The sequence below is a fragment of the Coregonus clupeaformis genome, chromosome 13 (assembly GCF_020615455.1).
Source record: "Coregonus clupeaformis isolate EN_2021a chromosome 13, ASM2061545v1, whole genome shotgun sequence".
NCBI classification, from domain to species: Eukaryota; Metazoa; Chordata; class Actinopteri; order Salmoniformes; family Salmonidae; genus Coregonus; species Coregonus clupeaformis.
Genome location: NC_059204.1, coordinates 13626128 through 13642272, shown reverse-complemented (window position 1 = coordinate 13642272; position 16145 = coordinate 13626128). Strand labels below are relative to the sequence as shown.

The following is a 16145-nucleotide window of genomic DNA, read 5'->3' as shown; positions in this document are numbered from 1 at the left end:
CAGCTGGGAGATTATGGAAAAAGTATTAGACCAAAGGTAAGGACACAACAGTTCAATACAAGAGTGAATTAATGGCGCCGGAGAAGATGGCTGCCGTTTTACAGCCCTCTAACCAATTGTACTATTATGTGTGTTTTTCTGCGTTATTTGTAATTTATTTTGTACATAATGTTTCTGCCATCGTCTCTTATAACCAAAAAGAGCTTCTGGATATCAGGACAGCGATTACTCACCTCGTATTGGACGAAGATTTTTTCTTCAATGAGGCGGCCGCGAAGGATATCCTACAGACACCCGACAAGGCCCAAATCCCTGTCATTCGCATGAGGAAGAGATGGAGATATCGTGGACGTAGTACTAGTAGTAGTAGTGGACTTGTAAGGATCCGACGGCGAGCGAGTAAACTGCCTCTCCCATCAATCCTATTAGCCAATCTTCAATCATTTGAGAATAAATGGGATGACCTAAGATTACGGTTATCCTACCAACGGGACATTAAAAACTGTAATATCTTATGTTTCACCGAGTCGTGGCTGAACGACGACATAGACAACATACAGCTAGTGGGCTATACGCTACATCGGCAGGATAGAACGGCTGACTCCGGTAAGACAAGGGGTGGCGGTCTGTGTATATTTGTAAACAACAGCTGGTGCACAAAATCAAATACTAAGGAAGTCTCGAGGTTTTGCTCGCCTGAGGTAGAGTATCTTATGATAAGCTGTAGACCACACTATTTACCAAGAGAGTTTTCATCTATATTTTTCATAGCTGTCTATTTACCACCACAAACCAATGCTGGCATTAAGATTGCACTGAATGAGCTGTATAAGGCCATAAGTCAACAGGAAAACGCTCATCCAGAGGCAGCGCTCCTAGTGGCCGGGGACTTAAAAAAAAAAACTCTAGACCACCTTTACTCCACACACAGAGACGCATACAAAGCTCTCCCTCGCCCTTCATTTGGCAAATCTGACCATAACTCCTCCTGATTCCTGCTTATAAGCAAAAACTAAAGCAGGAAGCACCAGTGACTCGGTTAATAAAAAAGTGGTCAGATGACGCAGATGCTAAGCTACAGGACTGTTTTTCTAGCACAGACTGGAACATGTTCCGGGATTCTTCAGATAGCATTGAGGAGTACACCACATCAGTCACTGGCTTCATCAATATGTGCATTGATGATGTCGTCCCCACAGTGACCGTACGTACATACCCCAACCAGAAGCCATGGATTACAGGAAACATCCGCACTGAGCTAAAGGGTAGAGCTGCCGCTTTCAAGGAGCGGGACTCTAACCCGGACGCTTATAAGAAATCCCGCTATGCCCTCCGACGAACCATCAAACAGGCAAAGAGTCAATATAGGACTAAGATTGAATTGTACTACACCGGCTCTGACGCTCGTCGGATGTGGCAGGGCTTGAAAACTATTACAGACTACAAAGGGAAGCACAGCCGCGAGCTGCCCAGTGACACAAGACTTCCAGACGAGCTAAACCACTTCTATGCTCGCTTCGAGGCAAGCAACACTGAAGCATGCATGAGAGCACCAGCTGTTCCGGATGACTATGTGATCACGCTCTCCGTTGCCGATGTGAGTAAGACTTTTAAGCAGGTCAACATTCACAAGGCCGCAGGGCCAGACGGATTACCAGGACATGTACTCCGAGCATGTGCTGACCAATTGGCAAGTGTCTTCACTGACATTTTCAACATGTCCCTGACTGAGTCTGTAATACCAACATGTTTCAAGCAGACCACCATAGTCCCCGTGCCCAAGGACACTAAGATAACCTGCCTAAATGACTACCGACCCGTAGCACTGACGTCTGTAGCCATGAAGTGCTTTGAAAGGCTCACATCAACACCATTATCCCAGAAACCCTAGACCCACTCCAATTTGCATACCGCCCCAACAGATCCACAGATGATGCAATCTCTATTGCACTCCACACTGCCCTTTCCCACCTGGACAAGAGGAACACCTACGTGAGAATGCTATTCATTGACTACAGCTCAGCATTCAACACCATAGTGCCCTCAAAGCTCATCATTAAGCTAAGGATCCTAGGACTAAACACCTCCCTCTGCAACTGGATCCTGGACTTCCTGACGGGCCGCCCCCAGGTGGTAAGGGTAGGTAACAACACATCTGCCACACTGATCCTCAACACAGTGGCCCCTCAGGGGTGCGTGCTCAGTCCCCTCCTGTACTCCCTGTTCACCCATGACTGCATGGCCAGGCACGACTCCAACACCATCATTAAGTTTGCCGACGACACAACAGTGGTAGGCCTGATCACCGACAACGATGAGACAGCCTATAGGGAGGAGGTCAGAGACCTGGCCGTGTGGTGCCAGGATAACAACCTCTCCCTCAACGTGACCAAGACAAAGGAGATGATTGTGGACTACAGGAAAAAAAAGAGGACTGAGCACGCCCCCATTCTCATCGACGGGGCTGTAGTGGAACAGGTTGAGAGCTTCAAGTTCCTTGGTGTCCACATCACCAACGAACTATCATGGTCCAAACACACCAAGACAGTCGTGAAGAGGGCACGACAAAGCCTATTCCCCCTCGGGAGACTGAAAAGATTTGGCATGGGTCCTCAGATCCTCAAAAAATTATACAGCTGCACTATCGAGAGCATCCTTACTGGTTGCATCACCGCCTGGTATGCCAACTGTTTGGCCTCCGACCGCAAGGCACTACAGAGGGTAGTGCGTACGGCCCAGTACATCACTGGGGCCAAGCTTCCTGCCATCCAGGACCTCTATACCAGGCGGTGTCAGAGGAAGGCCCTCAAAATTGTCAAAGACTCCAGCCACCCTAGTCATAGACTGTTCTCTCTGCTACCGCACGGCAAGCCGTACCGGAGTGCCAAGTCTAGGTCCAAAAGACTTCTCAACAGCTTCTACCCCCAAGCCATAAGACTCCTGAACAGCTAATCATGGCTACCCGGACTATTTGCACTGCCCCCCCACCCCATCTTTTTACGCTGCTGCTACTCTGTTAATTATTTATGCATAGTCACTTTAACTCTACCCACATGTACATATTACTTCAACTACCTCAACTAGTTGACTCTGCACCGGTACCCCCCTGTATATATAGCCTCCCTACTGTTATTTTATTTTACTTCTGCTCTTTTTTTCTCAACACTTTTTTGTTGTTGTTTTGTTTTACTTTTTTTATTAAAAATAAATGCACTGTTGGTTAAGGGCTGTAAGTAAGCATTTCACTGTAATGTCTGCACCTGTTGTATTCGGCGCATGTGGCCAATACAATTTGATTTGATTTTAACAGAAACAGTACACTGTTGATTTTATGTGCATTTTACATTTACTGTACTTTTCGCCGCATTTGTTGATAACAAAATTTTAAAATACTCTGGATACAATTTTACATTTTAGTCATTTAGCAGACGCTCATATCCTGAGCGACTTACAGTTAGTGAGTGCATACATTTTTTTTTCATACTGGTCCCCCGTGGGAATCGAACCCACAACCCTGGCGTTGCAAGCGCCATGCTCTACCAACTGAGCTACACACTATCAGTAACATGATAAGAATATTCATGGAAAATGTGGGGTAGGTGCAACATAAGACAACAACTGACAAGGGTTTGAGTGAGAGGACTAACTGGTGTCTCCAAGTGACCCACACCTCTCCAAAGTGTGCACATTTCCTAAGTAATTTCAATGCACTTTTATGACTCAAAGAAGAGTCTTCAACTATAAGGTGTTTTTTAAGCTCTCCTAGCTGTGCCTTTGAGGAACTAGCACAAGCACAGTTGTTTTGTTTGGAACACAACTCTGCATCCCCGCCATCACACAATTACTGTTGTTTTTCACGCAATCCAAAAACAGCCAAATATAAATCACAATCTGGGTCAGGTGGGCATCAACTGAAAGATTGTTCTATTGCCAACATGACTAGCTATGTTATAAAATACGATCTTACAGTGTTAGGCTTTCATAAGGCAATTCAGAGAAACAGATTGTAATTTTAGTGCGCATAGAAAGTAGTTATGATTGAATTCAGGTGTGTGTTCCCCGTCAAATTTTCTTCACAATAGACAAACATAGGCTCATTCTGTTCAGAACAACCCAGTATATGACGGCCTGTCCTCTTGTAACTGTACATCAAACATAGTAATCATAAACGTTGACACTGTATATGACATAGGTTTTATGATATGGAAATGTGAAGTGCACATTTGGGCTCACTGGATGTTTCTCAAAATGCATATTACCGTGCTCCGAGCACGCAAATTGGAGCACGGGAGGGTCGGAGTATGAGTCCAAATCAAAGTATGCGAAAACGGAGCACAGTGGGCACTTCTCGAATGCATACTCCGTTTGCACATATTTTGAAGCATGCATCGATGTAAGCTTCAACGGAAAGTATGCAAAGAAATATGACGCAACCATGTAAAAAATGACGCAGAATTTCTTGAAATCAATGGCGGACATTATTTAAGCTGAAGCGAGAGAAAATACACTCCGCCTTCAGAATGAAATGTTGCCTAGTCACATCTCATATGTTGCCTGACTACAATATTTTATCTTGATACGTTAATAAATACATGCTGTGTTAATTTTGGCATGTTTACCTGCCTACATACCGTAGATCGCAAGACCATAATAAGTCAATAGGGCTAACTGGCTAGCTACTAGTACTGTTAGCTAGCCAGATAGACACAAATAATTGTTGGCTAGCTACCCACAAAGAATTGAAATCTATCTTGCATAATATTAGTTCTAGGTCATTTTTGCCTGTTAAACTATCTGGTTAGCTACATTATTACAATTCACATATAGCTAGCTGATAGTTATGAAGTAAAACGGTTGCTTTGTGTAAAACTTGTTTCGTCTCGATTGCCATTGTTGTCCTGGCTGGAAGACAGTTCAGTGAATGGGCAAGTCCATAGTACGTCAATAGGGCTAACTGGCTAGCTAGCTAACCACGAAGAATTGGTAGCTACCCATGAAAAATGTACATCTACCTTTCATAACATTAGTTGTAGGTCATTTTTTTCTGTTTAACTAGCTGGCTAGCTAGATTATTACGATTCACATATCTAGCTGATAATTATGAATTAAAACGTTTGCTTTGTGTATATCTTGGAAGAAGGTTCAGTGAATATGGAGCTGAAGCGTGAGGTAATACAGTAGGGGGCGTGTGAGTGCTTCTCAAATGTATTGTTTTATGCTTTCTCACACTCTTGTCCTCCCAAGAACGTACTTAAGAGAACGTGGTCGGAGAATGCACTTGGAGCATGAGAGTGTGGAGCACTGTAGTATGCATACTGAGAAACACCCACTGTGTTTGGCTAGCTTGTATGATGTCAAAGCCATAGCCGCAGGAAGTAGGGGTGCTGTGGGTGCTGCAGCAACCCTGATAATTCAAAAAATATACAGTATATACAAATAATAATCTTCCCAAGACCATGGTCAAAGCAGTATTTATTATAATCCTCAACGTCTTATCTTTCAAAACACATCGAGTCCTCTTAATTTACAGCATTTCCCTCACTTGGACAACAAAACATTTGCATAAGTTGCCCAATTAGCTGAATGGATGCGGCAACTTCTTGTCGCTTGCAGTGCTCAAGTTCAAAACGTCTGTCAGTCAAAACCAATGACTGTATACAGTATATGAATGGACAAAGCTATCAATCACGCGTCACCATACATTCCTATGTGAAGACTCAATAGCACATTGAAGCCAAATTATTTTGGTTAAGATGGCGTCTCATGGGCTGCGTTTACACATGCAATTCTGATATTTTCTCCACTAATTGGTCTTTTGAGCCATGGAGACATAACATGCTCAGTTTGAGCTACTCCAGGAAGTGGCGTTGCAGGCTAGCTCAGTGCTGCCTCCTCTCATTGAGTAACTCAAGTTGAAGGTGCTTATCAGTGCCCAACGCTGCCATTTTCAACCCGTATACGGGTATGACTGTAAAGGGCTACTGATACAAAATATACTGTAGTATGAAATACAACATATGTTATGTGATTTGTTGTGTGTATCTGGACCACTGACAAAGTGACCATGTCACTTGAATATCCAAGTCATGATTAAAACCTGTCAGCAATGTTAATCTCTATTTAGAATGCCATAAATGCACACACCTCACGCACACACATATGAATACATCACACATGCAAATACAAATTCACTCTAACTAGTTAGATTTCCATCCAATTGGTGACCGATTTTCATGCACATTTTCTAAAATACACATAAAAACAATATGGGCATTTTCCCACCAGATGTGTTTCCATAAAACTGACTTGTTAAAAGTCTGCGTGATGGCGTAGTGCACATAAAAATTACTTTTGCAGTTAAATTCCCATGTACCGATACAAGTTAAATTGGGTTCCATCGCATTTTCAACTCTACTGATGGTTTTGTCACAAAAAATGTTGCATCATATGTTCTTGGCACGCGCGCTCTAGCCAACAGCTCACAGATAGTGCGGGTAGCCTACTACATGATGAGATTATTATGGACAAAAGAGCGAGATGATTTGTATTTGTCATACAGCAGCCAAGCATCGATCATCACCAGAATAAGACCCTTGATATTTATTGGAAAGGAGTAATTGATGAATTTTGGAGGTATTTGACCCAGTTGTGTTAGAAACATGAATACTTAAATACATTTTGTCAATCTGACATAATCATTTCCAATTATTATTTCTCAATTCAATAGTGTTTGAATAACACAAGTAAATTAATTAAATCTGTAATAATAATTTATAGTAAAAATTACCTGTTTCCATTAGGTGTAACTTCTGTCCAAAATGTAATTACTGTCCAAAATGTCATTTTTTGTGTGCATCAGCTCATCACCTTGCACTTTCACCACCCTGTGAAGTTCATCATAATGAATTTGATCTGTAGCCTAATAAACTGCATGGTTTCCCGAGTCAATGTGGGAGGACCACACACCATATTATCGCGTGACTCCAAGTTTACTTCGATATGGTTATTATATCAATATTTGCGAATAAAAGCGTTTCCACCACCATTTCTTGCATTATGAATTTTACCAACACAAAAAGATCCCACCATATCGAACGAACAAATTATCTAAAATTGTACCGAAACTACCTGTTTCCATCACAGCTGTCGTGATTTTTTAAAATACAGTATGACTATACTCGCATAAAAACTGGATGGAAATGTAGTTAGTCTCTCTCTCTCACGCGCACACACACACACACACACCTAATACCGAACCTTAACAATGAAATCGATTGCTACTCTGTAGGTTTCTGTGAGGTCATCAACAGTCGCCCACTCTTGCCAATCTGCTCTTTTGCAATGTGTAAACATACCACTGAAGCTTATTTTTTTTTGCAATGGCCCTATGAGGCAGTATAAGTATTAGGAACTGAAATCTCTAACGTTATACCTTTAACTAAATCTCTTCCTGTGTGTTTACACTCTTCTCCCTACACGGTCCGCACACACACAAGACATATAGCCCACTCGTGCAAGCACAAATACATGCACAGACGCCCACACACACACGCACACACACACACACACACAAGACACACAGACCTGAGAAACTATCCTGGGGGGCAAGTGATGTTCCAACCCGCCCCTTGCCCCAACACAACCCACCCACTCTGTACCCGTGCCATGTGCATTATGGTCGAGCACCAGAGTGGCATTTAACTCACAGCTTAGTCATAATCAGTTTAACGGGGCGAGCGCGCCATCCTGTTAGTGGACATATGCTCATATCATGGTTAAAGACTCACTATTCCCTCAGGGGGGCTATGTGGGGGACGTAACCAGTGGAGTGTGGATAGGAGCAGACGGTTGCCACGCACCCCTCCAGGCCTCCATTAACAATGCTCTCCATGCTCCCATGCCCCACACTCTGCCATCCCATATTGCTTAGAGCCAGCCAACTTAAATGGTGGTGGGGGGTATTGAGTTTGTGTGGAGAGCTAGGGAGATAGGCAGAATGAGGGATAGACAGACGAAGCGAGTGAGGTAGAGGGGAGGACAATTTAGAGAAAGGACATGAGACCAAAGAATGGGGGAGAGATGGAGGGTGTGAGGGGGGCGGGGGTTGGATGCACAGACAAGAGAGAGGAGACAGAGAGACAGTAGAGTTAAGATGGGGAGAGTGAGAGATTGTGTGTGTGTGTGGGGGGGGGGACAGAGAGAGACAGAGAGAATAGAAAAGAGGAACAGAGAGAGCAGTCTGGCTTGCGTCCAGGGTTATCGCTGGCCAGAGTCGAGGGTGGTGTTTGCCAGCTGACAGCTTGAGATGGCAGTGTTCTGGCAGAAGGACGGAGTACAGCGCAGATTCCGCTGGTGTGTGTGTGTAGGTGAGTGTGTACAGCTCTAGAGCTCAGTGACTGTCCGTCCGTAACGCCGGAGACGGGGAACATATGCAGAAGAGCGCATGAGCGGCAGAGCAAGGTGACAGACAGTCAGTCCTCAGTCGCCCAGAGGCATATGACACCAGCAGCACAGTGTCACTCACTGTACTGTCCTCGTCTTCTTGGCAATGACAACAGTCTGCTGCCTGCCTGGCTGCTACTGCATTGAATGGGACTATATGCGAGAGGAAGATATACTACTACTGTAATGAATGCTGTAGGCTACGTGTAACTATTATCTACACAGTAGCAAAGGCTAACTATCAACGTAAACTCGACCTCTTGATTATCAATCCAAAAATGAACTGTCAACTATCAATGGATATATGCAGTATAAACTTACTTGGGCATGTTTGACCATACTTCAACACACTGTACCATGTACCATGTCGCAGCAATTTGATACTATCAAAAAGCCCTCCACCCAGTGGACAAAGATGGAAGTACTGGGCTAATTGAATCCATTTATAAGACCAGTATATTGGGATGAAAATGTATCCATTTATCACTTTACCTGTATTGGCAAGACACTCTGTATCACCATAGTTGGTGGCACAAACATACAAGTAGGCCTGCCTTTCGCGATGAAGGAAGTCATAAGGAAACTCTACAGGACGGGTGTTTTAGAAAGTATAACACTCTGAACTAACCATTTACAACACCACTAAGAATTTCGGTTTGTTTTTTAAACATGCAAAAAGCTATAGTCCAGTCAGTATGCCTACTGTAGCTTACGACACTATTGAGAATCAGGATGGTGCTTTGCACGCGCCTCTGCAGCTACCTAAAGAGGGTTATTCAAATGAGTTTATAGCACCATGACAATCCATGCCCAAACCATATTATTAGATATATTAGTGATTATATTAGTGATATTTAGCATGATTAGTGCTCTTAATTTCTTATTATCCACCCCCATTATCCTAATTTTGATACCGGACATGGAGTGGCTATTCTTAATTAAATGAATTTGTATTACTTTTCCTCCTAATTTGTGCTCGTCTCATCATGTAACCAAACGTAACATATCATACTAAATTGAGTGTCTCGGATTTACGTACAAAATAATAGGCAATACTCTGAGACCAGGTGGAATCATGACACTTAGAAACAGGTGCAAGCAGTTCTAACACATTGGATATCCAATTTAATAAATCTCAATTTGCCTACTTTTGTTAAACATTTGTGGACAACATTTAAGACAGGCAAACAACCAATCTTCCGAAAGCCATATACCTCAGTTAACATATCCACAATAAAACTTGAGCAACAAGCAGTATAAAATATTGCACTTCAACTCACCTTGAGCTGCCGTTCCTCGGGTGCTGAATACACTTGCTATCAAAGTGGCCACATACCAAATCATAGTACTATTGCCAACCAAAAAGAAAGCTCATCATATCTCAAAGTGTCCCTTTCAATAAACCTTTCATTGCGGAGCCCCCAGGTCAATAAACGCGCTATCTGCTGCTGTTGATATCATTTTAATCATGCCCTGCACCATACTGCTGACTTTTTCACTGGCGCTTTCCTTCTCTCTATCCCTCCCCTGCACTCCTTTCGCATCCTCTCTCGCTGAGACAGAGCACCTGCAACAGTGAGAGGAGACCAGACGGTGCTAGATGGCAAATCTAACATGAAACCAAGCATGACAATTTAGCTATTAGATCCGCCTCCGCGTTATTTTTATTGGTGAGTGTGGGAGGGTTTGGGGCGTGGATTGGTTTCTCCACTGTCGCTCTGGAGGCACTACCAGAGTACCAGACGAGCCCTGTTTCAAGGTGAGTTGGAGCGTGAAGTTGTAAGCCGCAGAATCATGCGCAATAACAGAGATAGAGGAGCTTGCATCTTCGGTCCAGGACCTATCTCAAACATAATTGCACCCACTAACACCAGCGGAGAGTTAGGATTCCAAATATGTATTCCATCTTCACCGGACTTTATGCAAAAACTTGCAGGTGCAACCTGCGCGTGCGTCTACACTCTTGACGGTGAGAGGACCAAAGTGCTACTTTATGATAACCTAATCATTTATTGACACAGACGTTAACTGAAATTGTTTCTACTGATTCATGGCTTTCAGGAATATTGCATTATTTTCAACATTCAAAAATTAAATTCAATATTGCCATCAACCGAAGCGCAACATGCGTCATCCTGATATAGCCCTTTACTGGCAGGTTCAATAGTAGAGCTACACCAACGTCCAACGATACTGCCATAAGTCCGTGAAGAACACGTCTCGGTAGTTTAATTCATGTTTTCTGAGGATAGTTTCCCTTTCCATAGGTCAAATTGTCATTGCTTGCGCACAACTATTCTGTATCTCCACCGTTAACCGGAGAAGAGCTATTCTAATATTTAGCTCACCAGTCATAGTAGGCTATTACACTTTTGTAATAAGTTATTAACCATTGATATAATTACAACATTTATTGGATGAGCTTTTGATTGTGTTGTGTGTACTATACCATATGATTGGTTAATGTCCTATGCAGGCTGTTATAAAGGCTTTATGAATGCATTTGTAGCCGAATGCGTTACCAGTGTTGACAGAAGATTTCAGAGGTATATTAGTGTAGCCTACATGCAGAACACACTTTGAAACATAAACAGGTGCCAATTAATCTAGAGTAATGAGCTTTTTTTGAACTTGTGAGGGTTTAAATACCATCATAAGAGCTTTTAATAATATTTGTTTAGTCCAGTGGATTTTAAACCACATAATACACAATTTATAAACTATTGGGAGAAAATATTAGTATTGAAAGTGTTAAAACAATTAGTAGGAAAGTAACTTGTGTATGATTAGCAAAGGAGCACTATGCAAATAACAGTACATCCTTACTTCAGTTGTAATTGTGGACTAGTAGGCCTAGTACAGTGGAAATGGTTTGCGACTTCAGCCGTTTTTAATGGAAGCATTGGTGGTCTGCCAATGCTTTCTGACCCTCAATATGCCAGCCTCTATATGACATTTTACAGCTGGGCAGCAGTGAGGTTGACACTTATCCAAGATGCACTGTATCTCTCATCTTCAATGTTTATTTCTACGTGCTGGGCCCAATAATTATTTGGCATCAAAATGCACTCGGACCGGGGACAAATAAAGTTTAATGCATGACAATATATATATATGTTTATTGCCCTACAAAACTACAGCCCTTTCAACTAAGTGACAAAACTAAATATTTTACCTAATCAATGTAAACATGTCATTATATAAGATTTACTTTTGCACACTGTTAGCCTAACGTGATTGATTGTACAGTTTAAAGCCATTTAATAAGCTCTGAACTTTTAAAGGAGTGATTCATATTCTGCTGGTTGCCTAATGAAACAACCCACTATCACATATTATCGTGCAATAGACAAATTACTTATGCGAAATTAGTGACAAACACACGAAAAATCTGTATTTTGTGTCCACCACACGATGTTGTATACAGTGCATTTCAATCACAGGTTAACCTAATGTAGGAGGCGTAAAGAAATGCCTGAAACCAGATCCCCTACATACTGGTGTTGACGACAAGAAGAAAAACTGTTGGGGGTGGTTCTCTTCTGCGCTGTTCAACCAATCCAGTAAATGTGTAGGAGGATTTAGGATGGAGTGCCTTGTTAATGTCCAAAAGCGGAAGTCGCATCACAGGCTCTCTTTCCATTTCCCCAGAAAACCAGAACATCCAGTTGTTGGGAACTGGGCAGTCACTATCAGTGACTGACACAATGAGAAAAACTGTTGATGCACAACAAAATTTCGAAATTGCAACTTGTGTATTCTACTATTCTACTTCTTTGTTTTGAGGGGGGAATTGATCCGAGGACTTTCAAAACCACGGGCTGCCTGTTGGCCATCCCTAATGTAGTCCATGCCAATCTGGGGGATCACAGCACACCATTCAAGCAAACAAATAGTTCATGCAATTCAATTTCACACGTGAGAATGTCAGAAATTAAGTAAAAGGCAATCGTTGTAAACAACACACAGCACACGTGATTAAAAGGCACTCATTAATAGGCATGATATAAAATAATAAGACCTGCTGATACGTAATATAAAAATAACGGCAGTCTCTTGTTTGGTAAGAGTCAGTGTCACTTGTTAAAAGTATTAATTACAGTAATTTACCTACTTTTCTCATTCTCGGAGTGGAAAGTTGTTCACAACCTGCTACACTTGTGATAAACAAGTTTTGGTTTATTTCATTACCATGCTTTACGAGTTGTCCATTTTTTCATTGTCTTTTTCTGTGCTCCATGTAAGCAATGAGCATGTTTCTGGTTTCTCACTGAGGGAGCATGCGCCTGAGCACGGATAGAAGTAGGCCTACCTGGCCTGCTGCATGCAAATGTAGGAAAGTGCCTATTTGGGGATATCTAATTTCTGATTGTCTTAACTCACCACGTCCACCACTAATAAGCTGAGCTTCTCAGTCATTTTTCTCTTCACCTCACTGAGTAAGTCAACAAAGTCTGTTAGTTTTTTTACATCTATTGCGAATGATCATAGTTCCTCACAGTATTTGAACATTCTTTCCAACACTCTCCCGGACTCGATAATCACCAAGCCTCGGGGTGAAAGAGCAAAAAAAATATATATATATACAGTATATATCCAGTGGAAACATCATAAAAAACAGCTGTCTGTTCTGAGATCACTGGCGCAAAAAACTCAGAGGAACCGGAATAGGCTAGTTGATACAATGTTGCAAGTTCTCTAGGTACAGCTCAAGTCAAGACAGAGAAAGGGAGGCAGACAGGCAGAGTAGAGAGATAAATGTGATTGAAAGAACCTGAATTTTCATCAGGATATATTCTACTGTTTTTAGGCCTACAGTGCCTTTCAGAAAGTATTCACATCCCTTTGCGTTTTCCACATTTTGTTGTGTTACAACCTGAATTAAAAATGGATACAATTGAGATTTTTTGTCACTGGCCTACACAGAATACCCCCAGAAAGACTCTCAGCTGTAATCACTTTCAAAAGGTGCTTCTACAAAGTATTGACTCAGGGTTGTGAATACTTAAGTAAATTAGATATTTCTATATTTCATTTTCAATAAATTAGCAACATTTTCTAAAAACAAGTTTTCACTTTGTCTTTATGGGGTATTGTGTGTAGAATGGTGAGAAAATAAATACATTGTATAAATGTTAAATTCAGGCTGTAACAACAAAATGTGAAATAAGTCATGGTGTATGAGTACTTTCTGAAGGCACTGTATGTATTTTACTTAGTTAAAGATGGAAGTTATAGACCTACTGCTGCATTGGCCTATAGGCTATCTCTGAGTTCCATGCGCTCATTTCTTTAGCCGCCAATGGATCACGGTGTATAAATGTGTCCATATGGCAGAGGCTGGTGCTCTCGCATTAGTTGAATAATAATTATTTATGATTTGTATGATTTACCCAGTGACAATGATTGAGAAATGAAAATGTTATTATTTAAATGTTCCACGAAAATGCGCATATAAAAATAATCATAACTGGCACGCAGATTAGTGATCTGACATGCTGTATTGTTCACGCCATGCTGCTCGTTCATGCCACGCTGTTCGTTGGTAAGCGAATACTCCTTCTACCGGTCTCTCCTTAACTTGTTGACAGGTGTTTTGGCTCACGGCCCCGCAATTTACTGCTTGCTTCTACAGCACCACCTTGCGAGTTGATGTATGTACAGCCAGAATCCATACAGTGAGCAAGTCCTCCGTTTTCTCTCTGTTTGCCGTACTGGTGTGTGACTCAGGTGTGTGTTGCTTGTGTATTTGCCATTTTACGGGCTGTGCTTGTTTCGGGAAGTGGGGTGCGGGCTGTATTTGCCAACCCACTGTAGCTTATAGCAAACTTTTAGTAAATTCCTGTCAAGAAGAGAGACACGGAAGCCCAGTTAGCCTAGCTAGCCTGTAGTTTCAAATGGAGGTTGCTAACGAACGGTTTCAACGTTGCAGGAGCTGTGTTTATTTTGCTCTATTCTGGGACAATGTGGACAGTCCGGAATTTCAATGTAGCAACTGTTTGCTCGCAGAGGGCTACAAAGGTGAAGTGGCTACTCTTAGCAAACAAGTAGTGAACTTACACAAGCTACTGCGGAATCCACGTCCGCCTACTTTCTCTTTCTCTTCTACTCCAGTAGCTGGACGCCACTCTGAACTAATGGGAGTGTCGCAGCCATGTCGTCTCTCCATAACCGACTGGCCGGTGCTCTGCAGGGATCCCTCCCCGAAGGGGTCTCCCCCTTCCCTGGAAAATGGAATTAGTAGGATGCTTCTGGATGACTTAGTGGATGTTCCTATTCTTCACCCTGCCAACCAGCCATGGAGGCACGTCACTCGCAGTGGAAGTCGAAAGCAATTGCAATTGGGGCCCCCTTGGCCGGAAGCCCGGACCGGATACAGACTTCAAACATCTTCGCCGCCCTGGATCCAGAGGTTCCGCCGCCTTCATCCCGGTGGGCTTCCGCTTCGAGATCAGATCTGGAGGTACCTGCGCCTTCGTCCCCTGTTCTGAGTCCCTCTCCGGTGGCTTCTATGGTGATTGAGGCATTGTTGGTTATGGGGGGCTCGAACAGGGTGCCAAGAGTTGCGGGCGTGTGAGATTCCACCTCTCGCAGGTCCTCGACAGTTCTCCTGAATCATGCGAGGCATGGGAATGGGCAGATTTCCTCTTCCATCTCGCCAACTGTTGTCTTTGGCAGCTCTATGGGAAGAAACCTCTCGGTTTCTGGAGCAAAAGCCCTGTGCTACCCCTGGGCTCGAGGACAGGATATTACTAGTCTGCTCCCCACCGTTCTATGTCAGCACACAGAGATTGATGCTGTTGTAGTCCATGTGGGATTTAATGACTTTAGGAATGTTAGCTCGGAACGTCTGAAACAGCATTTGAAAGAATTGATTGGGTCTCTGCTGGATACCAAAAAACGTTCTATCATTTCTGGCCATGTGCCCTCGCTGGGTCGAGGTAGTGAACGTTTTAGTAAGCTACTAGCACTTCAAAACTGGCTACATGACTACTGCAGCTCCTTGGGTGTAACTTTTGTAGACAACTTTGACACCTTTTGGAAGCAGAGGATGCTCTATAAGGAGGATGGGATCCACCCTAATCATTTGGGTGCCTGGATCATGTCCAAACACTACAAGGCAGCCCTGAAGCATTGACTGATCAAATCAAGCTCCTCAAAGGTATTTACTCCCATTAAATCGCAGCGATATCATTCCGCCACAGCTTGCTATGTTCATAGGGGTATTGTAAATAGTAATTCTGTGCTTGTTAATTTAATTTCTATTCATAGCTCTGTTAGCACCTTTAAGGAACCCACTGTTGTTATCACCACCTATGCTATTTATAGCTTTATATCAAGCTATCATTTTGCTACATGTGCTCATAAGCATAGGGGTATCGTCAACAGTAATATTGTGTACATTTACCTGAATTCTACTATTAGCTCTGCAACTTTGAATCCAATCAGAAAGCCTATTGTAGCTAGCTCATCCAGTTCTATTGACTCTTGTGTCACCATGGATACTCCTGCCGTTTTCAAATCTCGCAGAGGGCTTGGACTTTTACATAGAAATGTGCGAAGCCTGATGTCTAAACTGGACTTTCTGGATGTCTGGGTGCATGACACTAGCCCAGATGTTCTGGTTATCTCAGAGACCTGGCTAAATAATTTGATTATGCATAAGGACGTTGCCATTGCGGACTACAACATTTTCAGATGTG

The 16145-nt window shown here is 42.7% G+C and overlaps 1 protein-coding gene across 1 annotated transcript in view; it reads right to left on the bottom strand.

Annotated features, from left to right (window-relative positions):
* The window catches only part of LOC121579322 (protein turtle homolog B-like), a 222095-nt gene extending 212095 nt beyond the window's left edge, over positions 1 to 10000 (bottom strand). The window contains exon 1 of the mRNA XM_041893813.2: positions 9723 to 10000. Coding sequence (XP_041749747.1) covers positions 9723 to 9786 — 64 coding nt within the window. The 5' untranslated portion in view covers positions 9787 to 10000. The remainder of the gene's footprint in view (positions 1 to 9722) is intronic.
* Positions 10001 to 16145: the final 6145 nt, after the last annotated feature.